We start from the raw sequence: 25,489 nt of genomic DNA, 5'->3' as shown, positions 1-25,489 counted from the left end.
TCATCCCATTTCTGCTTGTACCCTCTTTTGTAATGTGACTTTATCTCCTCCCATCAAGAGGTGAAGTTTATTTCTCTACCCCTTGAAACTGGGCTTGGCCAGGTGATTTAACAAATGTGACCAGAGCAGATGCTTGAAAAGAGCCTGGCAAACTGCAAGTTATCCCCCTCTTGGTTCTCCCACAACCTTGAAATGCCCATGTTGTGAAAGAGGCTGAGCTTGTCTGCTGGAGGACAAGGCACCCCAGGCAACAGCCTGCCAACTGCCAGGCTTGTCGGTGAGGCTGTCCCATATCACCCAGCACCAGCCGACTCTCCAGTTGATAGAGATAGATGAGGAGGCGCAGCAGAGTTCAGCCCTGGCTACAAGAACCACCAGCTGACCTATGGAACTGTAAGCGAGTAAATGGTAGCAGTTTTAAGCAACTAAGTTTTGGGGTGCTTTGCTACTCACCAAAACCTACATATGCTTGGTGAACAGCCATGAATTAGTCTTCTAGGATAGTGACAGCTCTGCCTGCTTCAGGGGAAGCAACCCTTGCTTCTGCAGCAAAATCCCAGGTGCATCCAACTCCTTGCCTTCTCCCCTCCCTCCTCCTTTTTTCTAAATCATTTTTATATCCCTCCCTTTCCTACATAAGGAAACGGAAGTCTAGGCTCTAGTGATGTTTTCACCTGCAAAGCTTAGCATCCTCCATTCCTGTCTCAGAAAGTCTCCCCTCTGACTCCCCAGCCCACAATTTTCCGCATTATCCAAGTCCCCCTGAGATTCCCAGCTCCTGGAAGGGTTGGCTGATGGCAAGTGAGAGTTACGGAAACAGAAGAGGTAGGCAGAGGAACTGGAGGAAAGGGAAGGAGAGAGAGAATATGCCAGTAGTATTTTAAATAAATGTTCACATGCTGTGACTCAGGAATTTTCTTTCAAAAACCCACCCTGAGGAAAATAAGAGAAATTAAGACCTACCTGTGTACCATAATGTTCATTTGGACATGAGTTATAATTGCAGGAAACAGCCTGAATGTGATTATGAAATTGCTGTAGTCATTTAAAACTACGTATTAACATAGCTTTTAATGCCATGGGGGGAAACTCACACTGAAAAAAGCAAGATCAAACATATACGTGGGGAAGATTTACCACCACAGTAAATATTCTTTTGAACTGAGAGTATAATTTAGTATATTTTCAGTATTCCCCAATAGATATCTATTAGTTTAATCATTAGTACCTTAGCTATTTCCACATTTACATATAGAAAGAGGATGAGAGGGGGAGTTGGCAGTGGTTGCTGTCTCTGAAAAGTTGAGACCTGCATGTGGGTGATGGTGGTTACTAGGATGTGACCCCCCGAATGCAGGGTGCTGGAACAGGGAGGCCGTGACAGGGAAGGTGGAAGAGGCAGTGACAGGTGCATTTCTGCCCTGGTTCCCACTATGAGCACTTGCTTCCATGTCACTGCATGTCCTCTGAGGCACTGTGTAGACGGGGTCTCAGAGTTGTTCCTCTAAAGCTCATTTGGTTGGAGATTTTATCCATCCACACCAATCCCTCTTTGGTTGAAGTTTCCCCCCTGGGATGTTAATGTGATCAGAATGAGCTCACCCAGCTTCAGAAAAATCAGACATGAAAAAGACTATTCTGACCCTAGACACAGTATGCCCCAAGGCTCTTGGGCCAAAATGACCTTGGTATTGTCTCAGACCAAAGAGAAGGCCACTGTATACGGAAGGTGAGAAGCACAGATTATTCATCCAGCCCAGCAAGATCTGGGGCCAGAATCTGCCTTCTAGGCCATGGTGGACTTTACCTGAGAACAAACTCCTTCTGTGTCAGTTGCTCTGTCTGTTTCCCCGCCTCCCTCAATTGCCAACCTGTCTCTCATTTCTGCTCTGCCCTGTGTCTCTGGTCCTCTGTCGCAGCACCACATACACTACACATACCTGACACATCATGCAAATAATAAGGGAGGGGGGATGTTAAAAAGGTATGAGGAAGGGGCGCCAGGGGGCCCATCTTCTTTTGTTTTGTGGCTAAATAAGTGCCACATGCTGCCCAGAGACTGCCCGCTGTCAGAGGGTTTTCCAGACTGGTTATGTGAGACACTGGGCTGGGTGGGTGTGGGAGACCCTGCCACACACTCCGTGTAGCTCTCTGATAAATCTTGCTCAGAATTTTAACAAAGTAGAGCTAAGCTGCCCAAGTTCATGTACTGCCTCATCAAGGTGGACAAGGAGAAGCTCAAGAGACCACAGTATACACCCAATTGTATAACTATGAATAGAAAACACTAATAACTAATAAATTTAAATTTGTTTTTCTGAACATAGAAGCCCTATAGGGCATTCTGCATCATCGGGTTTTTGGTGGGGTTTTTTGTGGTTTTTTTGGTTTCTAATTTTTTTTTTATTGTGGTATAGTTGATACATAACATATTAAGTTTCAGGTGTAAAACATAATGATTTGATATTTGTATATATTGCAAAATGATCACCACGATAAATCTAGTTGACATTTGTCACCATACATGATTAATTTTTTTTCTTGTAATGAGGACTTTTAAGATCTTTCTTAGCAACTTTCAAATGAGCAATATAGTATTATTAACTATAGTCACCATGCTGTGCAGTTTCTACTTTTTGAAATGGGTAACCTTGTGATGCTACATGTTTACTATTTCCTATGAATTCCTAAGGATTATGTAAACATTCTGCATCATCAGATATTTCAACATACTTAAGGATTTATTTTAATTTATTGGAATCTAATTCTTTGAAAGTTGATAGTCTAATTTAGATCATAATGTATGGTCTCCCACATAGAACGGCAACTCTAGTTTCCTCCAGCAAAGAAACAAAGACTGTAAGAACAAGAAACAGATTGGAAAGGTACACCAGGCAACTCACAAAAGGAATCCCTGACCGGCTAGTCCTTATGGCGTGCAGGACCAGGACTGCACTGGCGATCACGTGGAAGGTCCACTTTGGGATGGCATTTCCCTTCATATGTTATCTCCTTCCAGATACCAAACCTTGAGAGTGACTCTGGTTTATCCAGTGCAAACCAGGAGGAGGGTTCTTACCAGGAGCCCAATCAGCCAGCTCCTTGATCTTGGACTTCCCAACCCCCAGAACTGTGAAAAATACATTTCTGTTGTTCAAGTCACCCAGTTTATAGTATTCAGTTATAGCAGCCCAAACTGACCAAGACAGTCATCAATTAGAATAGATTTAATTTTCTTTAGTGGCTGTGTGTGGTGGGGAGTTGGGTCAGGACAGTTACCTTTGTTAAGGTTTTATATCAATGAGTTTGTAGGCTTTTCCCTTTTATCCATTTACTAGAACAGTTTAAATAATATCTGAGTGTGGAGGTGACTGTTGGGCATCCATCCCAAGGTCTATTCTTAAGACACTGATATGAGAATAAATGATTTTTAGCTGGCTACCATGAGAAAAGAGGACATTTCTCAGACTCTCTAGGTGTGGCTTTGGACTAATGTGATGCATTAGCTCTGGCTAATGTGATGCATGCAGAAGGTTGTGTGGTAGGTTTTCAGAAGCTACAGTGAAGTACAGCTCTTGTATTCGTGCCCTTTGCCCTACTTCTTTGTCTCTTTCTCCCTCTTACAGCTTGGAATGCAGGTGTGACAGCTGGATCCTAGGGATGGTAGGTGGGTTGCTGAAAGGTCTGGCAATTTTGTGAAGTTACTATACCAGCCCTGGACTTTCTGGATTTCCTGCACTTCCAGGATCCTCTGTCCCCGGTTTGTAGCACAGAGCTCCTAAATCCCTTGGAACTTCCTGGGTAATAGGAATGTCTCTTGTTCTTGTGAGGTGACTCTTGGTGGACTCCTGGATAGCTTCAGGATGGGGCTTATCACCAGAAGGACCAAGCCATGATTAGAAGCTTGGGACTTTCATCCCCACTCCCCATCCTTCAGGAATGGAGGAGGAGCTGGAGATTAAATTAATGGTTGATCATGCCCACGTAATAAAACTTCCATAAAAATCCCCAAGGTATAGGGTTTGAAGAGCTTCAGAGTTGGGGAACACATCCACGTGCTGGGAGAGTGGTGTACTGCAACTTCATGGGGACAGAAGTTCCCAAGCTAGGGACCTCTCTGTACCTTATCCTATGTATCTTTTCATTTGGTTGTTTATTTGAATCATTCATCATATCTTTCATTATATAATAGACCAGTAAACAAAGTGTTTCTTAGAATTCTGTGAGCTATTCTAACAAATGATCAAACCCAAAGAGGAGATCACGGAAACCTTCAGTTTACAGTCAGTCAGTCAGTCAGAAGCACAGGTGACAATCTGGACTTACAACTGGTTTCTGAGATGGGGGTGAGAGGATGGGGATAATCTTGTGGGTGTGAGTCCCTTAACCTGTAGGTCTACTCTAACTCCAATGTCAGAATTAATGTCAGAATTGAATTGAATTATAAGACTCTCAGCTTGGCATGGGGGGAAAACCCTACACATCTGTTGTCAGAAGTAAAGTGAAATATTGTGAGTATGGTAGTAGTGAGAGAGTAAAGGAGAAACAGGAAATGTTTCCCAGATACATATGCATCATGCATACCATCATGCATACACATGTGAGTGCTCAGAGATTAGGAACTCAAAGAGGTAGTTAGAACTTGGGCTGATATAGCATCTTACAAAAGAACAGTAGATTTTTGGAGAAGTGACAAGACAAAGGAAAATGACTTTTTAGGTGGCAGATTGTGGGAAGGCAAATATATGGGGGGAAGTAATGGTAAATAAGGGCTAGTTTTAGCAAGATCTTTTATGTGGCTTCTTCTAGGGCCATCTCTGTGCTGATAAGGGTCTAGAGTTGTCTCCACAATTAGCTTCTATCTTTCTTGGTTTTCTACCAGGGGAAGGGAGATACCTTTACAAATTTATGTCCTGCTTTTAGGCAAGCAGGAGGAGGGCAGAGAACTTTTCTCGTATCTGTTTTTTCTCAATTGCTTTCTTATGCTAAAGTGTTGTCTTTTGGGGGTGGTCTCTTCTGCTATCCTTCACTTTCTAGTTACAACCCAGCCTCTATCAGCCTGAATGAAAGAAGGCTGATGCTGGGAAGCGTGGGTGAATGACCTCTTCTGTGTCTTCTGCTGAGTAGAGATGGAGGCCCAACCATGCCTCTGACATCCAAAAACAACTCTTTTACTTCATTTCCCCTATTCCTAGAGAGAGATGATGTCAGAGAACCTCAGTATCAATAAACATCATTTTTTGTGTCAACTATAAGTTATTATAACATTTAGCAGTTTTGTGACGTTTTGGGGTCATCGTGAATGTTGCTGTGTTTTGGTTGATTTCACCAATGTCCACCATAGGCAACTCAGTCATGATAATTTAGGTTTGACATGGAATGTACTTTTCAGAATAAACTCATGTGTAGTTAAGGTTTGTTTGATCATATCTGCAATATAATAAAGAATTCCAATAATCAAGCTAACAATAACTATTTATTGAGATTTTAAAATATTTCAAGATAGCTGGCTCTAGCAGAGTCTAGAAAATATCAACTTCTTTTCCAGGACTGAATCTCCCATGAAAATTCATTTTTACTCTGAATCCCCTTCCCATGTGAAGCATCTCACTGTGAGCTAATTTTAAGTCTTCTCTCACACTTTCCTTGGTTATTGCACAGGTGGAGCTCACCAGATCTGGTTGCCATCTGCACTTACTACATCATCCAGGGCTATGCTCAGATTATTAATCAACATGTCAGTGGTTAGAAGAGTCACCATCATTTTCATTTTCCTGCTCTTTTCTGCAGTTGACAGACATAATTGCAGCTTCCCCCTCATTTCCCACCCATGAGTTTAAATGGCCTCAAACATACTGGGAGAACTCAGACCTCCTGACCTCTGGGTCACTCTCCTGATCACCCAAGCACTCTTGGAAATCAAAGCTCTGAACTTATTGAAAAGGGACAGAGAGGACAGAGCATGATTATTGTTATTATCTTGCTTTCCCCCAATCATGCTGACCATCTGTGGTATTTTTACAGTTATTGTAGCCATTCATCCAATGAGGGTTTATTAAGTATCCACTAAAAGCCCAGCACTGTTCAGGGAAATAGCAGTGAAGAAAATAGACCAAATTTTTGCCTTTATGGGATTTATAGCCTCTATGCTAGTTAAATCAAGAAGGAGACTTGGCTCCTTCCCTTACTCATCCACGGGAGGCAGGAACAAAGGAGAATATTGATAGACCTGGAAAAAAGGCCGGAGAGTATCAGAGAAGGAAGCCTTCGGGAAGGTAAAGATGTGGGAGCCAGTAGTCATATTGTAAAAAGATATGACTCCGGCCTCACAGTCCAGAAAAATCCCCACAACCAGAGGCTGCTCCGTCAGTGGAAGGAAAGTTAGGGGAGAGGTAAGCGCTATATAGCCTTTCTTTCTGCACAGTCTGATGGCCCAGAATCCATCCTGAGGTGTCAACACCATGTCAGTGTCCCTCTGCACATTTTCCATACAGACTCCTAAATCCCACCCAGTCCCTTCTCCCACATCCACTTCAAAGTAATATCTTCCTGAAGTGAAACTTTCACAGCCCAGGATACAGGGTAAGGCTCTAAATCTTCTAGAAGAAATAGCAAGATTCTCCTGGGGGCATCCCCGAGTCACTTGTCTCCGATCCTCAGACAGAATTAGTTCGTCATGAGCTGTATCCGGATCCAGAGTCACACTGACTGAAAAAGAAAAGACATGATTTTGTTGCTGAGAGTACAGTTTGTTTTACATAAAACCAGCTTGTGTTCAAATCCAAGCATTGTTTCTTACTAGCTGTTGTGAGCTTAAGCAAATCATTCTCTAAGCCTCTGTTTTGTTAAATATAAAGTAGAAAACATATCTGTCACCAAGAATGTTGGGGAGGATTGAATGTGCTAATGTATGCTTAGTGCTTGGTAAAATTCCCGGTATATTGTAAGTGCCTAATATGTGGTAGTAATAACAATGACATCATCATCATCTTCTTCTTCAACATTATCACTGTCTAAGTCACTCAGAGAAGCCAGGGACCAGAACCAAAAGTTCACATGGTAACTTGCCTTCCCAAAGCCCCTCCTCGGCCATGTAGGACCTCCAGGAATCATGGAATATTTGAACAGAAATGAGCCCTTCCCCATCTCTTCTTAATAACCATCAACACTGAGGATCAGAGAAGGAAAATGACACAGCTAATGTCATTGCTTTTCATTGGAAAGCCCAGAATTTGACCCAGGCCTCAGGACACACACCTAGTCCCATGACTTTTAAGTGTAAGCCTTTCTTTCTTGCTTCAGATAATGTTCCATAGGGATTAGTATAAGGTAATACATGAAAGACCAATATATATGAAAAATATTTGATTACAGTTGAATAAGGCAAAAAATAAATAAATAAAGTGTGATAATGGCCAGCAAGGCAATTTTAAAAATGAAAAGTGGCAATGGGGTGTTCTAGCAAGAGAATTAACAAACCATTGTGTTACTATCAATAAAGGAAATCAAGTACTAAGAAACATTTCTACTGCTACATGTTTTCCATTAGTCCCTCCAGATCACTCTCCACTTTTTTCCACCCAGCCCTGTGTCCAGGAAGGCTAACCCCTGTGGACACATCAACCAGGCTTCTATCCCTCTGACTGCTGTTTGGTTAAGCCAGTGGAAAGCACTAGAGGAGACCAGAGGCAAAAAGAAGCAGAGTATTTAGTACCCCAAGTCCCTCCACTGGCTATGATTTGGAGGATCTGCATTCCTCTGCCTCTGGTCACACTCTCCTATAGTTACAGCTCCCTCCCCCTGCCTTAGAGAGGTGATTACTCCCTACCAATTCCTAGCCCTGGGTTGCTTCACTGTTCCTTATACCTTTCCTTCCCTTCCCTTCCCTTCCCTCCCCTCCTCTCCCCTCTCATCCCTTCCCCTCCCCTCCCCTTCTTTTCCTTCTTATAGAAGTATAGTCAGTAACAATGTGTCAATTTCTGGTGCATAGCATAATGTCCTAGTCATGCATGTATATATATATATATTTGTTTACATACTCTTCTTCATTAAAGGTTACCACAAGATATTGAATACAGTTTCCTGTGCTACACAGAAGAAATTTGTTTTTTAATCTATTTTTATATATAGTTGTTAACCTTTGCAAATCTCAAACTCCCAGATATATCCCTTCCCACCCACCTTCCCACAGTAACCATAAGATTGTTTACTATGTCTGCAAGCACTGTTCCTTGTTGATTATCCAAATCCTCATCTTTGTAAACGATCCCTTTATTAAATTCTCTTCAGTGAGTCCTTATCATGAGCCTGACTCACAAAAATCTGGGGCTTCAATTTATATCCCCTGAATGAGCCAGGAAAGCCCAAGCTAAGAAATTAAAATGTTGGCAAGTTGGTTAAACCATTTGAAAGAGAAAAATGTCAATCAGATTCTTAAAATTCCATCTACATATTGCTTGTAAGTGACACATGTAACAAAAAGACATGGAAAGTTTGAAAGTTAAAGGATGGATAATATAGTTATATAGCTGTTGTAGTCATAATTATATCAAAAGATATTAAGTCAAAGTATTATTAAGATGAAATGGGTCATCTGTTGGATGCAACAGAAAAAAGTGCAATTCACTAGAAAAAAATCACAATTCTAAACATGAATGTACTAATAATATAACCTCAAAATATACAAACCAAAAATTACAGAATTACAAGGAGAAATTCACAGCTCTCATCACGAGACATTTTAACATTCTTTTTCCATAATTGATAGATTAGGCTGACAAAAAAAAAATATGAAGCTATGGAAGATGAATAACCCAGCATGCTCAGTCTATTAGATATATATAAAGCCCAGCAATTTATAGAGAACATGCACTTTTCTCTGTATAGATAGAATATGTACTGATTGAGTAAAGATTAGTCAGAAAGTAAGGCTGAACAAGTTTCAATGAATCTGTATCACACAGACCATGTTCTCTGACCTCAAAACAATTAGGTTAGAAACAAAAAGAAGATCAAACGCCCATTTAAGAAACAGACTGACTTGAACCATGTTGTCATGCCTTCTATAAAAGACAAAAGTAGACCAATCAACTCACTGAAATCTGGACATGACTTAAAGTCCTCCCTGGCATCTGTATAGGGTCAAATACAGAGTTGCTATTTTTTAGTAGTTGGTGTTATTATTGTTTATTCTTATTAGCTTGAGGGAGAACTGAATACAGGTCCATAATCCTTATCTGAAACCCCTGGGGCCAAATAGGTTTTGAAATTCAGAATATTTTTGATGTTATAAAGGCAAACATAATCTACGTTTCCACCCCCAGCAGGGTCTAATGGTCTCTTGTAATCAAATGCATCAATATTTCCGCAGTAAAACATATATTCAAACTAATTGGGATAAATAAAGACTTTAAATAGTCTCATATCAGTGCAGCTCAGGTTTGGCCATGTTGTCACCCAGACATAAGGGGATCCTTCCATGATCTTGCCTGTTGGTGTTCATACCCTTATGCAGTTCCTTCCCTTTGAGTGTGGGCAGGACCTATGAATTGCTCCTGGCCAACAGAATGTGGTAAAAATGATGGGATGTGACTCCTGTGATTATATTTTATTCTATAAGTCTCTATCTTTCTGGAAGACTTGCTCTAGAGACTCTCTCCTAAACTCACTTTGAAGAAATAATTGACCATGTTGGGAGGCCCATGTGCGAGCAGCTGAGGGTTGGCTTCTAGAAGCTCAGGGCCCTAAGTCCCATAACCATAAAGAAAGAAATTCTGCCAAGAATCTGAGTGAGCTTGAAAGAGAATTCTGCCCCAGTCTAGCCTCCAGATGAGAACACAGCCAGGCCAACACCTTACTTGCAGTTTTGTGAGACCCTAAGCAAAGGACCCAACTAAGCTGTGCCCAGACTTCTGACCCACAAAACCCGTGTGATAATATACACGTGTTGTTTTAAGCCACTAAATTTGTTGGCAGCAATAGATAATTAATACAGTCACCAAATAATTTTAGGTTAGGTCCAATTTTGCAGCAAAACAAATTTTTTAAAAATCCTTAGTTTTCATAACTTTGCAAATTATGTAGTTGTGGATAAGAGATTATGCAACCGTAGCAAGCACAGATTAAGAGAATCAAGGAAGCAGGAAGCTCAGACTTCGGGACTGATAAAATTTGGTTTTAATCGTGGTTCTAATATTTACTATCTGTGTCACCTGGGTCAAGGCCCTAAAAACATTTGAACCATAGCCCAGAATATTCACTTAACTTTCTTGCATTGCTCTGAGAATTGACCAAAATATTAACAATAAACACTATGTCCCAGACAGTGTGCTAAGCACTTTACGTATGTTGATGTACTTAATTTTCATGACAACCCAGCAACCCAGTGAAGTGGGAATTGTTAATATTTTCACTTATCAGCTGGGGAAACTGAGGAGGTTGTTTGCCTGAAATGACACAGCCAATAAATGAGAGAGCAGGAATTTGAAGGGTCTGCGTGGATAATCAATATGCTATGTCCCTGTTTAAGCACTGGAGCAAATTAACAAGGGAGAGTGTGACAGCTCCACTGAAAATATCTGAATGACCTCTCCGGCTGTGGGCTTGCCCAGGGATGAGCTTGTTTACCACTTAAGTTCCCTTCTATCCATAGTATTTAGGGATTCTTCACATACCTTGATAGTTCCTTAACATTTTCTTCACATCAAAGTAAAGCTCAGAAACATTGCATACAGTTAGAAGGTTTAAAGAGGGAATCTCTGGTGTTTCCACCTTCACAGCCCAACTCCTAGAATAAGCAGAGGTCAAAGACTTCTTCAGTGGTAATTTCCATTCAGTTCTAACTACCCACACCCCTTCCCTCCTGCATTTGTATAGGACTCACCTGCTCAAAGTGTCTTTCACATTCTATGGAGAAACAAAGACAAAAGGTAAATGTGGGAACATCAGTATTTCATGGAGCTTGCCATGTGAGGCTGTTCGTTCTAAACGTTCCTTCTAAAGAAGTAAAGAGAGTGACTCTGGCCTTAGATATTGATGGATACCCAGACAGAATGATTCCCATCCCAGCTCCCTGGGATAGTCAGCCTATCAGGATGTTTATCCATTATTTTCCTTGCTGACATCTGTAGGGAGCTGCAGCGTCTGCAATCACACCTGCCTGTGGGCTGCTTGAGGAAGAGGGCCAGGAGCTTTGGCCATGCTCCCTCTGGGAGGACTTGCTTTCAGTGACTTGATTTCCTTCAGCGTGAGCCCATGTTAAAGATCACTTAGCACAAAGGTCCTTAGTGGTGAATCCATGCATAGCCCCTGACACTGGGCCATGAAGCTGGTGGCAGCATGTACCATACTGTGTTGGAGCAGTCATGTTACAACCTTACAGTGTAACCTCCAGTTCTGTTAGTGGGAACTAGAATAAACAGCTCCAGGCATAGATTGTCTTATTGGGCTGTATCCTTCACACGGCTGAAAGCAGGCCATCTTAGAGCTTTGGAGGGCTCAGTCAAATTGGAAGAAGGTTATCACCTATTTTGGCTGCCTTATTTTATCACCCATCAGTCATCTGGAGAAGTATTTCAGAAGACAGTTTGACAGGGTTCCATGAACATGGGACACAGGCAAATGGTAGTGAAAGTTATCCCATGGTCCCCTTTGGCCAAGGAACCTACTGTATCCTCCCAGTGGGGGAATATTTTTCTGATTCACCAAAAGACACCCTTCAGATTAGTGGAGGCCACCTTGCAGACATTGGTGTGTCTCTAAAAGAAACATTACTTTAAATTCCCTACACTAATGTGCCACTCTTGAGTGAAACCGGCAGGCCTTGCCAGTCTTCCCACGTTTCCTCACCATCATCCTCCTAAAAGTTCAGGAACAAATACCTTCTTTCTGTTCTCCAAGTGCATAGCCTTACCTGCAGCAATTTCTGGGCTGAGCCCTGACTTTTCTTCTCTAGTTCCAGGATGTGGCTCTTGAGTTCATGGCTCTTCTGTTCAAGGTTGGCCTCATTGTCTCTCAGTCTCCTCAGAGTCTGCTCTTTTTCTTTCTCCAGTTTCCATAGATAACACTTCTCTTCCTCATGCAGAAAATTCTGGAGATTCTCAAAGTCAGACTGGATTTTTTGTCTCTGAATCTCTATTTTCTCCTAGAGTCAAGAAAGAGTTCTCAAAAGGTAGAAACAAACCAAATGTCCATTGATGGATGAATTGGTAAACAAAATGTAGTATAGAGATACAGTGGAATGCTATTCAGTCTTAAAAAGGAATGAAATTCTGATACATACTACAACATGGATGAATCTTGAAGACATTATGCTAAGTGAAATAAGCCAGAAAAAAAAAAAAGAACGAATATCTTATGATGCCACTTTTATGAGCTACCCAGAAGAGTCAAGTTCATACAGACAGAAAGTAGAATAGTGGTTACTTGGAGTTGGGAGGAGGAGGGAATGGAGAGTTATTAAATGAGTACAGAGTTTCAGTTCAGGATAATGACAAACTTCTGGAGGTGGATAGTGGTGATGGTTGCATGACACTGGGAAGGTACTTAATGTCACTGAACTGTTCACAAACAGTTAAACAGTTGATTTTGTTATGTATATTTTAGCACGTATACACACAAAATAAAGTTCATGCAGCTACCATAACATTACTTTCCCATGAGTCATTTGAGCTGGAAGAATGTTCCAAATTCCCTGCTGCAGAGCCAGGCCTGGGAGGCAGGTACTCAGATGTGGCAGAGGTTGTCACAATTCTCTATAGTCACCCGACCAACTTCCTTCTTCAGCCAAGGTGCAAGAGAGAGGGGTGGGAGTGGTAGATAATTTAACCCTGGAATCAGGGCTGAGGTCAAACACTTTATCAGTTACAAAGATAAAAATGGGTTTTTATTTGGGGCGTAAAAGGTATCTCTGGGTCTGAGGAAAATTTTTGAAGCCAAAGTTTGTAACGAACGTCACCAAGACTGGAATTTAAGGTAACCAGGCTAGTAGGAGAGTCCATGGGGGAGGTCTGGGGAGCAGGTTTTATGTCATAGTTAACCGTGAAATATTTACCTACCAACCCAGGGTGCACTTACTCATCCTTATGTGTAAGACTGACAGAAACCAAATGATACATCTTGTGGGACTCAGCTTTCATTTTAGGAGATCAGAATTGCAGTTTCCGTTAGTGCTTTCTTGATTCATGAAGTGTTTCAATGACCGTGATGTAGCAGAAGGGTCATTGATGGGGTTTCCCTATATCTTAGTTATAATCAAGATCTTCCCCACTGCCCAAGATCCCAGAAATGAGGGAAGTAAGACTGTCCTCTAAGATTTCAAGTTTAACAACCGTACACAAAGGATTGGGGCAGAGAGGTTGGAAGGTTGGAAGAGACCTCTAAAAGAGGTAAATATCTACCAGCCTGTGGGATTTGACTGTGAAATGATGGATTACATAAATATTTCCATAAAGGAATGCATCTCTGATCATGGGAGGCTGGTCAGCCAAGGAAATAGTCTTAGACACCCTAGAATCTGCAGTGGTAAATGTGTAGTTTCTTGGAGCACTTTGATCCTTCCTATAAATCAAATCAATTTCCTTTATCAGCCTCATGAGCTTGAGTAATATTTATCTTAACCTGGAGCTATTCTGTTTACTTAGTGCTCACAAAGGTTGGTTTCTGAGCCTGTAAGGCTGGGAGCTACACCCTGCCCTGTGGTACATGTACCAAAGCAACAAGGCTCAACAGGCCTTCAAACCATGAAGGTATTTTGAGATATTTAAAAATTGAAACCCAGTCAAGAATGACTCTATGTAGAGGCACACCAATTTTGCTTCCACTGACTGAGGTATTAGAATCCTAGTCAATTACTATTGAAAAGTTGAAAGGGTTGGAGATAAATTCTCATAGATGTAGACAACGAGGGACATAAAAACAAATACCGGCTTCTTCTTTGGGTTTTATCTATTTGGCGTGGTTTGATGAGAATAAGCCATTCATTATGCGTTGCCCAATAATCCCCTATGCCTAAACTCTAGGAAGGACAACAGCTTGAGATCAATAAACCCAAACTCTTACATTCCATTCTGTTATTCGGTTTGCCGTGAACACCTTCAGGTTCATACATTCTTCTTCTAGTTGCTTCAATTTTGTCACAGCTTTCTGGAGCTGTTCCTAAAGGAAAAATAGGGTGAATAAAGCCTTTTCAATTCAACAACTCTTCACTGGGCACCTAAGAGGCATGCCAGCCCTCCAAGACTATTAGAATAACATTTAATATGTATTGAGTCCTGACACTGCCAGGAAGCATGCTTCAGGCTTCATGTGCGGCAGCATATCTGATCCCCTTGGGAACCCTGAACAGTTAGGATTTTTAACATCATTTCTATGCTACAGAAGCTGAGGCTTAGGAAGGGGGTAAATAACTTGCCCAAGATGCTATACCTGGTAGGTGGGTGAGCTGTGACCCCACTCATCTGCTGACCCAGAGTCTGCGCTCTATCTACCACTAACAGTCAGGGAAATATTGCATGCAAAACAATAATCATCCAAAAAGATTTTCTAAAATAATGTGCTGAACCAAACATAAACAATGCCAGAGTGTTTGGCACACAGGGACCTAAGTATGTATTATAGTGAGTCAGGAAGGAAAGACCTAGATGCCAGCTGAAGTTACTAGAAACAATTAATGGAGGAAGGGAGCTCTGATATCTTTTGAAGCCATTTAAAAATGACTTAGTATCCATATCGAGCTTTTAGGTTATTTTTCAAAATAGTTTCTCACGTTTTCATGGAAAGCAAGTTTAAGCTGAACCAAATTGCTAGCTGTGGTCAATATTAAAAGAATTGGCTCCTGTCCTAAACCCAGTAAGTATACTCTCATTAATTCTCGAGTGCCCTCAATAAAGTGCTCTGTGGAACTGTTAGCAAAGGACTGTGTTGCCCTTGCTATGTGCCAAGTGCTATTCTAAGCTTTACATGTATTAATGTCCTTAAAGCTGATAACAACCTCCCGGGCCTGTGTGCTGGGGAGGCAGGAAACGACTATTATCCCCATTGATGGTTGGGGAAACCAAGGCCTGAAGACATATTTATTGAAACTTGCTCAGGGTTACCCATCTAGTAAGTAGCAGGACTAAGATTTCAAACTAAGCAGACCGACTCCTGAGGCTTAGAACCACCACCCAATGCTGCTCTTTGCTTACTACTTGGTGGGAAAATAATTCCAATGGGACTATCCCCCTTATAGTTATTAGCTGCTCCATGGAGTTTAAGGAAGAGCTGCTGCATTCTGAGTGGTGATCAGTGTTGACATGTCCTGACGGAGAACCCAGAACCTTAATAGAAGACCCTCCCTCCTCCTCGTGGGGGAGGCAATGAGGAGCTGACACTGGGGACAACAGTTTTCTCAAATCTGGGCAAGGCAGGGAAAGAATAAGGCAGTAGGGCTATGCTCACCCCTTCATTCTACCACAGCCAACATCACCTTCTTTCACACTTGAGTGAGCCCTAGGAGTTATCCCAAACCTCTCTCTCCTCTTCATCCTCCATAACCAACCATTTCCAAATCCTTTCACTCACTCCCCTTCCTGAATCTGGCTTATAACTGCTCCCTCTCCCCCTTCTTAGAGGAGTAATCTGAATTTTACTCCTTAATAGTCCTTTCATTATAGCAGTAACAGAATGCTCTTTCCAGTGTCAACCAGATCCTTCACTCTGCAAATGAAAACTCCCCAGTGGCCAGTACTTCTCTGGGCTAGGATTTAGACTCTGAGCTGACATCAAGCTTCTGGGTCCAGAATCCATTTCCCATGACATCACCCACCTTCCCTGGACATAATCCCTGGTCTGGTCACAGCTCCCGTGGCTGTGCCTCTGCACACCTGGGCCCCTCTGTCTAGAGTGCCCTCTCTCTTCTCCATACTGCTATATATGGTTCATTTGGGGGGAGTGTGGTAATTAGGTTTGTTTTTTAATTTATTTATTAACGGAGGTATTGGGGATTGAACCCAGGATCTTGGCATGCCCTCTACCCCTGAGCTATACCTTTCCACGTACGTATGGTTCATTGTTATGTGTTCTTCAAGAGTCACTTTTGGGAAGATTCCTCAGTTACTACTCCCCAGCCCTTGGTGTCCCTCTCCACCATCCAAACCAGGGCACTCCAGGCAATCTTTTTGCTGGTTTGTCTTCCCTACTAGACTATAGGATACCTAGAAGGTAGCGTGTCTTTGTACCCTGTGTTTTCAGACTTTCTCCCATGGTCTTGCACATGGTGGTTCCTCAAATTACACACACAGCATGAGTGAAAAAAGCATGCAGGTGTGCACTGGAGCACGTGGCATTCTAGAGCGAGGAGAGGTTCATCAGAGCAAGAGTGGACAGGAATAAGAGTCTGACCATCTCGCTGAAAGTCAAGAGAGACTGTCAGGACTTGGTTCAGTGAGGACCCATCACACACCACTTTTCAGAAGAAGGACATGATGAAAGCTATATTTCAGGATCCTAATCTTGGGTTTCAGGCTAAAGAGTCTCAGGTCTCACAGGGGGAGGCAACATGGGACCCAGTACCTGCCAAAGCCCCCTGGCCCACTACTCACCTTGTAGCCTTGGCATGCATCTTCAACAAGAGCTGTGACGTGCCCTTTGTGCTGCGGTCCCCGCTCACAGCGCCAGCAGATGAGCTGGCCCTCGTCTTCGCAGAACAGATGGAGCTTCTCTCCATGATTCTCACATGACATTTCACAGTCCATCTCCTTGATAGCTTCAATGAGGCTTCCCAGCTGCTTATTGGGTCGGAGGCTCGACATTCCAAATGGCATCCGACACTGGGGACAGGAGAACGTCTCCAGCCATGGTTGCATCTGGCAGAGATTCTGAAGAAACCTCACTATGCACGAGTGGCAGTAGCTGTGTCCACAGTTGATGCTCACCGGCTCAGTCATCAGATGCAGGCAGATGGGGCAGGTGGCTTCCTCCCTCATCTTGGTGGCTGGGCATGAGGCCATGGCTTGTCCTGAAAAGCTCCAATGTCGGATCTAGAGGCAAAGATGAAGCCACCAGAATTTTGCTAACAGTGATGGAAATTCACTTCACCTGAGCCTTTGTGCAATGTACTGGCTGCCCCTGGCCTCCACAGGTCATGAGGTCTTCTCTATAGAAAGAAGAAAGAAATTGGAATTTAGAAGATGCATAAAATGTAGCTGTGTTGTAGAATATGTGGCTACTCAAGTTTAATTACAATTAAATAGAATTTAAAGTTTAGTTTCTCACACCCATTAGCCACATTGCAGTTGCAGGTGACTGGTGGCTACATAAGAGCCCACATATAGAACACCTCAGCATTGCAGAAAGTTTTCTTGGACCAAGCACTGAGAGAGAGAGAAACCAGGCAGGCTTCCTCACCAAAGCTGCAGCAAGACAGAAAGAACTCAGTGAAGGGCTGTCAAACTCTTTCTTAGTCTAATGAACATCACGGATAATTAGTACCAGAAGTATCTGTCACTGGTAGTAACACCTAGGTAATTGGGTGGTCTGTGAAGGACTCCACTGAAACAATCAAATTTGATTCTAACTAACCCCCACCCCACAAAGAACAAGAGAGTCCCCAGTGGAGACCCAACCCGGATGATAATGAAAGTAAACAAGGCAACCAGAAGAACAAGGCGGTCCTTTTTGCCCTCCCTGACCTGAGGGAAAGAGAATTGGAAAGAGGGCTGGAAAGCCCGAGAAGGGCTTGGTTGTGGAGAGCAGAGGTCCTGGAGAGCTTAGCGAGGTGATGGTCTCCTCTCCAGACCAGGACTTGTCTCTCAGGAGAAGTCTGAGGTGACTGGAATACAGGGAGTTTGCAGAACCCACGATGTGGGGAGGTGGGAAGCAGATGGGGAAGACCGGGTCTCTGTGCTGGACCCTGTAGTGTCCACCAGTGAGGACCCGACAACCAGAGACCACAGAGGGGTGACCAGGAGCAAGGAGTCGGCCCCCTAGGCCTGTTCCCTGCTCTCCCACTGCCAGGTGCTCGTCAGGGAGGGCAGTGGAGGCTGGAGGAAGTTTAGAGAGTGACCTTTCCTTTGAACAGACAGTGGCAGAAGCAAAAGCAGTGATTCAACTAAAGTTACTGGGGAGGCTAGTTCCTCTAACACAGGAGCCGTCTCTTAGAGCCTCTTCTTCTGCAGACTTCTATTCTTTGGCAAGTTATTTGCCCAAGGGATACACACTGGGCTCCTCCCCTCCAGGAAAGCTGTGCCCGTGGAGAGAAGGACTTCCCCTCCTCTGAGGCCCGGGGTGCCTGTGTGGGGCTTTCACTCACCTTACATCCTGGATGCTCTGAGATTAGACATGGAGTCTGGTAAAAGAGAAAGCAGACAGGGTGCGAGAGCTCGGAAGTCAAGACTTGACCATTTTCAGAGTCCCAGCGGCTGTTAGCAGGAAACAACCCCCACCCCCCGCCCCCACCCCCCGCCGCCACCCCCCGCCGCCCCGGGCCCTCCCCGGCCCCCCCCCCCGCCCCGCGCCCACCCCCGCACGCTCACATATGCTCACGGGTCCTAGCCCTCCACCCAGAAGAGCGGGGCCTGGGCTGTTCCTTCACCCACAGCGGTCACATTCGCTGCTAATCCCTCCGTGGCTGCCAGTTCCTGCGATCTGGGTGAGGAAGTTAACTCAGACGCGACTAAACTCAGAAGTGAAACTGCTCTGGGAGGCGGGGCCCTGTAAGATGTGGGGAGGAAACCAGTGAAGTTGCCCGTATCTTTTGCACTCAGCTTGTCCTGAAAGGGAGGAGAGACCATAGGAAAAATAATTTTCTTTTACATCAATGAAAGTAAAGGCAAATTCATAGCCCAATTAACTCTTTTGTGACCCCAGCACAGAAGATCTAAAACCAGGAAGTCTGCAGAGTTCACAGACTCTGACTTGAGATCTTTCTACTTTTACCGCCCACTCTCTTGGGATTCATAAGCCTTCCTGGCCAATGTTATGTTTAGCTATTATTAGTCACTTCTTGTTTTGTAACTGCTCTGAAGGGTACAGTGCAAAAAGGGCTGGTGACAGTAGTGGGGCTCACTGGTATCAAAAAGCTTGCTCAAGCCTGTCTCCCCTTCTCTGTCCTGATGCTGTGTCTCATTTTCCTCCTCAGTGTCCCTGCAGGATTCAAATACTTACCAATGGTTAGAGTCAGCCACCAAGGACAGCAAACGAGAGCCTCTGTCCAGCAGTGTGGCCTCAGCTGGGAGCCATGTTCAACCTGGGGGCCGTCACTCTGCTCTGCGCCCTGTTGGGGAAAGACTGTGGGGTCTGGGCTTGAGTTCTTCGTGCCTCAACTCCAGTCTCACTAGTTCAAAATAAGAGCAAAAATACTGTCTCCACCCAAGTTAGAGTTACTATTTAATGGGAAATAACAGCTCAAAATAAGACCCTGCCACATGTGTAAGAGGTATTTATGATAAGGGCACAATAAATGCTTGCTTAAGAAATAAACATTTGCAGTGAACCAAGGGAGCCAGGACGAAGGCTGAGGACACAGGCCGGAGAAGTTAAATTTGGATTCTGAGAGCTGCCTGGGGCCAACTGGGAGCCTCTAGCTCAGTGGATCAGGTACTGACCCGCAGAGGGAGCCCGGGAGGAATTAGGTGCAGCCACAGTTCTGCTGGTCCAGCAGCTCAGGCTGGAGGCAAAATTGTGAAACAAGTTCCTCTCTTCCCACCCAAATAGGAGTCTATCTTCAGCACTGCATCCTCCTGGGGGCTCAAGGAACCCTCTGCCATTTTGCCTCCAGGTGACTCATGTCACCCAGAAACATCCTGTGGTGGCAGGTCCCGCACACAATGCAGGACAGATCTACTCCAGAGGCAACCAGGACACAGACAGAAGAGAAAGAACGAGCACCCAGTCCCTGATCTGAGGGTGATGCTATACAGATTCCCAGGGATTTCACTGTTGTGGATGTGACCCTGGACACAGGCACAGCTCATCTCAAATTTGTCCTGTCAAAGGATCAGGAAAAGGAGGCTAATGAATGCCCAAAAGAAAACAAGCTGCTGCTACCAGCAAGGAACTATAGCGAGTGTGTGTTGTGGGGAGTGTGGTAGGGTGTGCTGGATGTAGAGTGTGATATATGGTTTGTGTTTGTGTAAGATGTGTGATAGGGTGTGTCTGTGGTGTGTGTGTCTGTTGGTGGTGGTAGGCAAGTTAGCATGGCAAACAGGACCGGAAAATACCAGAATCCATGGTGGCTACTGCTTTCCCAGAGAGCTGTTTCTCTCCCACCCGTAGGATATATTAATGATTTGGACGGGGAGAAAATTGAAAATGAAAGAGAACTAGGCTTCTAGGAAGGAGGGCTTAACAGAGGTTTGATAAGAGCACACTACAAACGTGATCTTGAGGACAAACTTTTCAGATGATCAAAGGGAAGAGAAGGGCAGAGGTGGAAATCGTTTTCAATCTTGTATAGGGTCTCTTGTTGCAGTGTTTTATGGGTTTGTTGGGTTTTTTTTTGCCTTTAAAAATTACTGTATTTTGCATGAATTATTAGGATAAGCTCTTTTCCAGGAAAATACCATACAACATCTGTCGATTCTGCTTCCATCTTTCTTTCACGTTTTATACAAGCTACAGAAGGGACACATTATTGAAAGTAAACATATTTTACATGGCTTCTTGGTGGCTTATCTGTTTACATGTTCACCAATAGATGGCACTCTTGCATTTTTGGTGGCTTATGTCCCTATGGCTTTGCCTTTATGAAAGCATAACTACTTCTTTGACCAATATTAAAGAAACGTAAGTGTAATCTGGTTCTTACGAATGATTTTAAATGATTCATGCTAACAATGGCAATTATATCCTAACAGTCATTTTTTTTTAAGTATTCATTTATTCACACAACAAGCGAGTACTTATTGAACATCTTCTTTACAGCAAAATACTAGGCTAGACCCTAGGGATACAACAACTAAAAAAATAATTTATTCCCTTTAAAGTTTCCCAGAAAGTTAAACTATTTTTAAAAAATTAATTATATTCTAAGTGTTGTAACAAAGTAAGAAAAAATGTTAAGGCTGACAAAGGAAATAAAATAAACATGCAACTCCCGGCGGAAGCCGGATACTTCTTACAGAGGCGATAACCTCTGAGCCATGTTCTGAAGAAGAGGTAGAAGTTCACTAGGGGAAGAAGGGAGTCCAGGAATGACAGACTCTTGTAAAAAGATCAAAGGTCATTAAAAAATAGTCCATAGTAGATAAACACAGTGAAGTTTCAGGACCAAGAACATACATAGTTCCTGTATTGCATTTATTACTTTTAGAATCTTTATGTTACTATTTTGGGTGTAGAAACCTTATTGCCATATAGATTCCTTTATCCTTCCTCATCTATGTTGTCTTTGTCTTTTGCATTACATCTGCATGTATGGATAATCTCATCAAACAATGTTACAAACTTTGTTTCCAATGTCAAACAAATTTTAAGGAACTAAAGAGGAGAATTGTCTACTATTTTACCTAGGAATTTACTATTTTTGTTGCTCTTTCTTCATTCCTGGTGTCCAGGTTTCCTTCTGGTGTCAGTTCCCTCTGTCTGAGGAACTTTAGCAATTCTTTTAGAGCAAGTTTGCTGACTGTGAAGTCCTAGTTTTTCTTCACCAGATAAAGTCTTTATTTCACCTTCATTCCTAAAGGATATATTTACTGGATATGGAATTCTGCATTGACAATTCTTTTCTTTCAGCACTTGAAAAATATTGAGTGACTCCTTTCTGGCTTCTATGCTTTCTGATAAAAATATGTAGTCTTTCAAATCATTATTGCCTTCTAAGTTTTCCTCTGGCAGACTTCAAGATTATTTCTTGGTTTTTAGCTTACAGTAGTTTGATTATGGGCATGGATTTCTTTGGTTTTATCCTATTTGGAGTTTTCTGATCTTCTTGAGCCTATACATTAATGCCTTTCAGTGTATTTGAGATGTTTTCAACCAATATTTCTTCAACTATTTTATTTCTGCACTGTTCAACTTTTTGTCTTCTGAGACTCTGATGACGCTAATGTCAGAACTTTTCAAGAGTGTTCCCAAACCGCCCCAAGTCTCTGCCCATTTTAAAAAAAAAAAACAAAAAAAAAAACCTTTCTCTCTAGTTCAGATTGAACTTGAGGGTAGATCAGCACAAACTATTCACTGACTCTTTCCTCCATCATCTGCATTCTGCCGTTGAGCCAATCAGTGAGTTTTTGGGGGGAGAGGCGGTATTGTATTTTTCAGTTCCAAAGTTTCCATTTGGTCCTTCTTTACATCTTCTGTTTCTTTGCTAGAAGAAATTTTTTCCAGTTATTTCAAGACGATTTGCAATTGTTTGCTGGAGCATTTTTAAAATAGCTGCTTTAAGTCTTGCCAGAAAATTCTAACATCTGTGTCATTTAAATATTGGCATCTGTTGATTGCCCTTTCCCCTGTGAAACATTGCCATTTTTCTGATTCTTCATATGCTTGGTACGTTTGGTTTGTATCCTGGCCATTTTGAATATTATCTTATGAAGCCCTGGTTATTATTTAAATCCTATTGGAAATGTCAATATTTTTGCCTTAGTAAAACAATCAACTTAGATTCACGCTGTATGTTCCCATCAGCTTTCTGTGGGCCAGTTCAGTTTTCAAGGCTTTTGCAGTGCTGTTCAGATTTGCCTCACATGTGTGCCACCCAGTGGTCAGTCAGGGTCCTTGTTGGTAATATAACCATAGTTCATTTCTCAATTCTGTAGTATGCTGTTTAAGGTCAGATCCATGCACACACTGCCCGGAGTTCACGAACAATCTCATAAGATTGCTTTCCCAGGCCACTCCTGCTTCATCTCCCTGGCACTTTCCATTTCTTGAGGCTCCCCTTTGAGACTCTCTTTGGCTGGAAAGCTGGGACTTTATTTACTGCGCTCTGCTGCTTTCCTCCTGTGACTGCACCTTTTTCTGGGAACACAGAAAGAAAAAAGAAATGGACACTCACTACATCATTCTGAGACCACAGCTTCCCTGACATGAGATGAAGTTTCACCTCACTTAGAGTTTTGGCTATGGGATTGCTTGAGGGCTAGGGTGGGAGAGAACAGAGAAAAGAAAAAGTTATATGGATCACCCCCTCTCTTTCTGAGTGCTAGAAGACCCCTTTCCCATTCCTTGAGCCAGAACTTGAGGGCTTCTTCTGGATTTGTCTGTGTGCCCCTGTGCTCACTTCTGGGTAAGACCTGGAATGGTTTTAGAACATGAATTTTAAAACTCAGATAAAAGTAACACAAACCATTTTAGAGAGTACAAGGTAAGTGCTGTGGGGGAGAGTGAGGGAAGAGAAGAGAGAGACTGAGAAAGAAAGATAAGTAAAAACATTGAAATTTGGTTTACACACCACAATTTCAAATTTTATGAATAGAAACCTAAAAGACAGCAATTAAACTCAACAAATGGGATATGAATTTGGTCTAAAAGAAAATAATTTTAAAGTTGGACAAATATAACTATGTTCAGACTGTTCAAGAAAATAAATGAAGGATTAACTTCTACCTAAAATCACCAAGAAATTATGAAACTGAAATAAGCAGAAATTAAACAAGAAAAGTTGACTTAAAAAAAAAAATCCCAAAGCAGCAGCATTCCAATCCTTTTTTTTGGGGTGGGGTGGGGGGGTATTTATTTATTTATTTATTTATATGGAGATACTGGGGATTGAACCCAGGACCTTGTGCATGCTAAGCACACACTCTACCACTGAGTTATACCTTCCCCCCAAAAGTTGATTATTTTTAATATTTAGAAATCCTAGGGGAAATATGGACATTGAAAGAAACTTTATTGCTAAATAAATTTTTGACAAAATATTACTCCTGGAATGAATTATAGACTAAATACAATGGAAGAAAGTATAAGAGCATTTCTTTCCACACAAAGTAGCAACAGGTGGACAGCATGGGGATCAGCACCACCTGGAAGCTTGATATGAATGCTAAACCTCAGGCCCACCCCAGACCTACTGAGCTATGTAGCACTTTAATACTTTCCCCAGGTAATTCACATGCACATTAAATTTAAGAAGTGCTATTTTAGGGTAGTGGAAGAAAAATTTGAGTGATTTGCTGAGAACACAGGACAGAAAGACAAAGAAAAACATACATACATAAATGTATGTGCGTGTACATACACATATAGACAAATATGTACATATGTGTATTCACAAATATGTGCATATGAATATACACACATATTTCTATCTGCATAGCCTGTAACTGTTAATTTTTGGTAGTCACCTTTTCATTTAGTTTTAGAGGTTCTTTTTTTGTTTTTTCCAGCATCTCACTAGTTACCCAAACCAGATAACCAGTTTACAGCCAGATTTGGCTCATAGACTATCATATATATATATATATAAATATTTCTTGGGTAAATAAATTATAAATTGGGTAAATATATAAAATATTTAGAAAAATGGATCTCTTTCTGTGTACTCTTCATCTGTTTTACTCATTTAAAATTATATGACATACAAAAGCACCTGAATCAAACAGTATAGATGCAATTCATTCTTTTAAACTGCTAGTTAATTTTCTATGATAAGGCTGCATCGTAATGTACTCAGTCCCAATGATGAGCATTTAGGCTGTTTCCAGTGTGTCCTTCCATTTTCCTTCTAGTTGGATTTTTACTGAATGTGTCTATTAATTCAGGAAGGATCAATATTTGTATGATATTAAGTTCTCCACCCAATAATATAGTATATAGTTCCATTTAGCCAGATCTTGTTTTATGTCCTTTAACAAAATTTTATTGTTTTCTTTTAAGTCATACTTTTCTTATTCAAGTAATGCCTAAAAGTTCTATAGTTATTCTTACTAGAGAACATTAAAAACTTCTTTCAATTGCCATTCTTGGCTGGTTATTTCTACTATTGAGAAAAACAATTGATTTTTTTTAACGTTTGCCATGTTTCCAGTCTGTTGACCAAATTTCCTTCATGCCTTTGTACTTTAATCCCCAGTTGTGTTGAACAATTCTAATTCCCCACGCCATGCCACTATGGCCTCACTCTTTCTGGAAGTTCCTTCCCCTATATTACAGACTCTTTCACACCATTCGTGAAGACTGACCACAACCCTGCCTTCTCCAGGAAGCCTTCCTCTGACACCCCTGTGTTGAAAGGGGTCCTTATTTTTTCTCTCCTCCTACCCTGTGCATGCTTGTATTTTTTGTCTTTATTCTTTCTGTCCTAGTTGTCTGTCTTTGCATATATCCTCACTCAGTGGACTCTGAACTCTGTGGAGTCATGGGCTTAAGTCAGGTCTTAAACAAATTGATATTCTCAGAAGTTAGCACCATGTCTGGAACATAGGAAATTCTCAAAAAAGAGGGTGGAATTGAACTGCTCTGATTGGAAACAGCTATTAATGCCAGGCCAAAGAGACCTAATATTTTAGGACTCTCTAATCTTTTCTGTTACATTACTCTTGATATTTATAAACAGATTATAGATATT

General features: G+C 42.1%; 2 protein-coding genes across 5 annotated transcripts in view; one reads left to right on the top strand and one right to left on the bottom strand.

The window, feature by feature from the left end:
• Positions 1–25,489, top strand: part of SLC17A2 (solute carrier family 17 member 2) — a 73,974-nt gene that overhangs the window by 30,181 nt on the left and 18,304 nt on the right. The window lies entirely within an intron of this gene.
• Positions 5,458–18,688, bottom strand: TRIM38 (tripartite motif containing 38). 4 transcript variants are annotated; one of them, XM_032463372.1, is made up of 8 exons: positions 18,513–18,688; positions 18,290–18,325; positions 16,581–17,018; positions 14,059–14,154; positions 11,912–12,142; positions 10,883–10,905; positions 10,674–10,786; positions 5,458–6,708 (listed from the first exon to the last, which is right to left on the bottom strand). In XM_032463372.1, the coding sequence occupies exons 3-8, from the start codon at positions 16,986–16,988 to the stop codon at positions 6,185–6,187; spliced, it is 1,395 nt and encodes a 464-aa protein (XP_032319263.1). In that variant the 5' UTR covers positions 16,989–17,018; positions 18,290–18,325; positions 18,513–18,688; the 3' UTR covers positions 5,458–6,184. The 4 variants fall into 4 exon arrangements, with proteins under 4 accessions (XP_032319263.1, XP_032319262.1, XP_032319264.1 ...); XM_032463371.1 differs by having other exon boundaries at positions 16,581–17,134; positions 18,513–18,685; XM_032463373.1 differs by lacking the exon at positions 18,290–18,325.

The sequence above is a fragment of the Camelus ferus genome, chromosome 20, assembly GCF_009834535.1.
Source record: "Camelus ferus isolate YT-003-E chromosome 20, BCGSAC_Cfer_1.0, whole genome shotgun sequence".
NCBI classification, from domain to species: Eukaryota; Metazoa; Chordata; class Mammalia; order Artiodactyla; family Camelidae; genus Camelus; species Camelus ferus.
The sequence above is the reverse complement of the archived record's forward strand: the minus strand, read 5'-3'. Positions and strand labels throughout refer to the sequence as shown.

Coding starts and splice junctions, on each gene's coding strand:
- TRIM38 (XM_032463372.1), bottom strand. CDS start 16,988: ATGGCCTCATGCCCAGCCACCAAGATGAGGGAGGAAGCCACCTGCCCC. Junction 14,155..16,580: donor ATGCATGCCAAGGCTACAAG/GTGAGTAGTGGG, acceptor TTTTTCCTTTAG/GAACAGCTCCAGAAAGCTGT. Junction 12,143..14,058: donor ACCGAATAACAGAATGGAAT/GTAAGAGTTTGG, acceptor TCTTGACTCTAG/GAGAAAATAGAGATTCAGAG.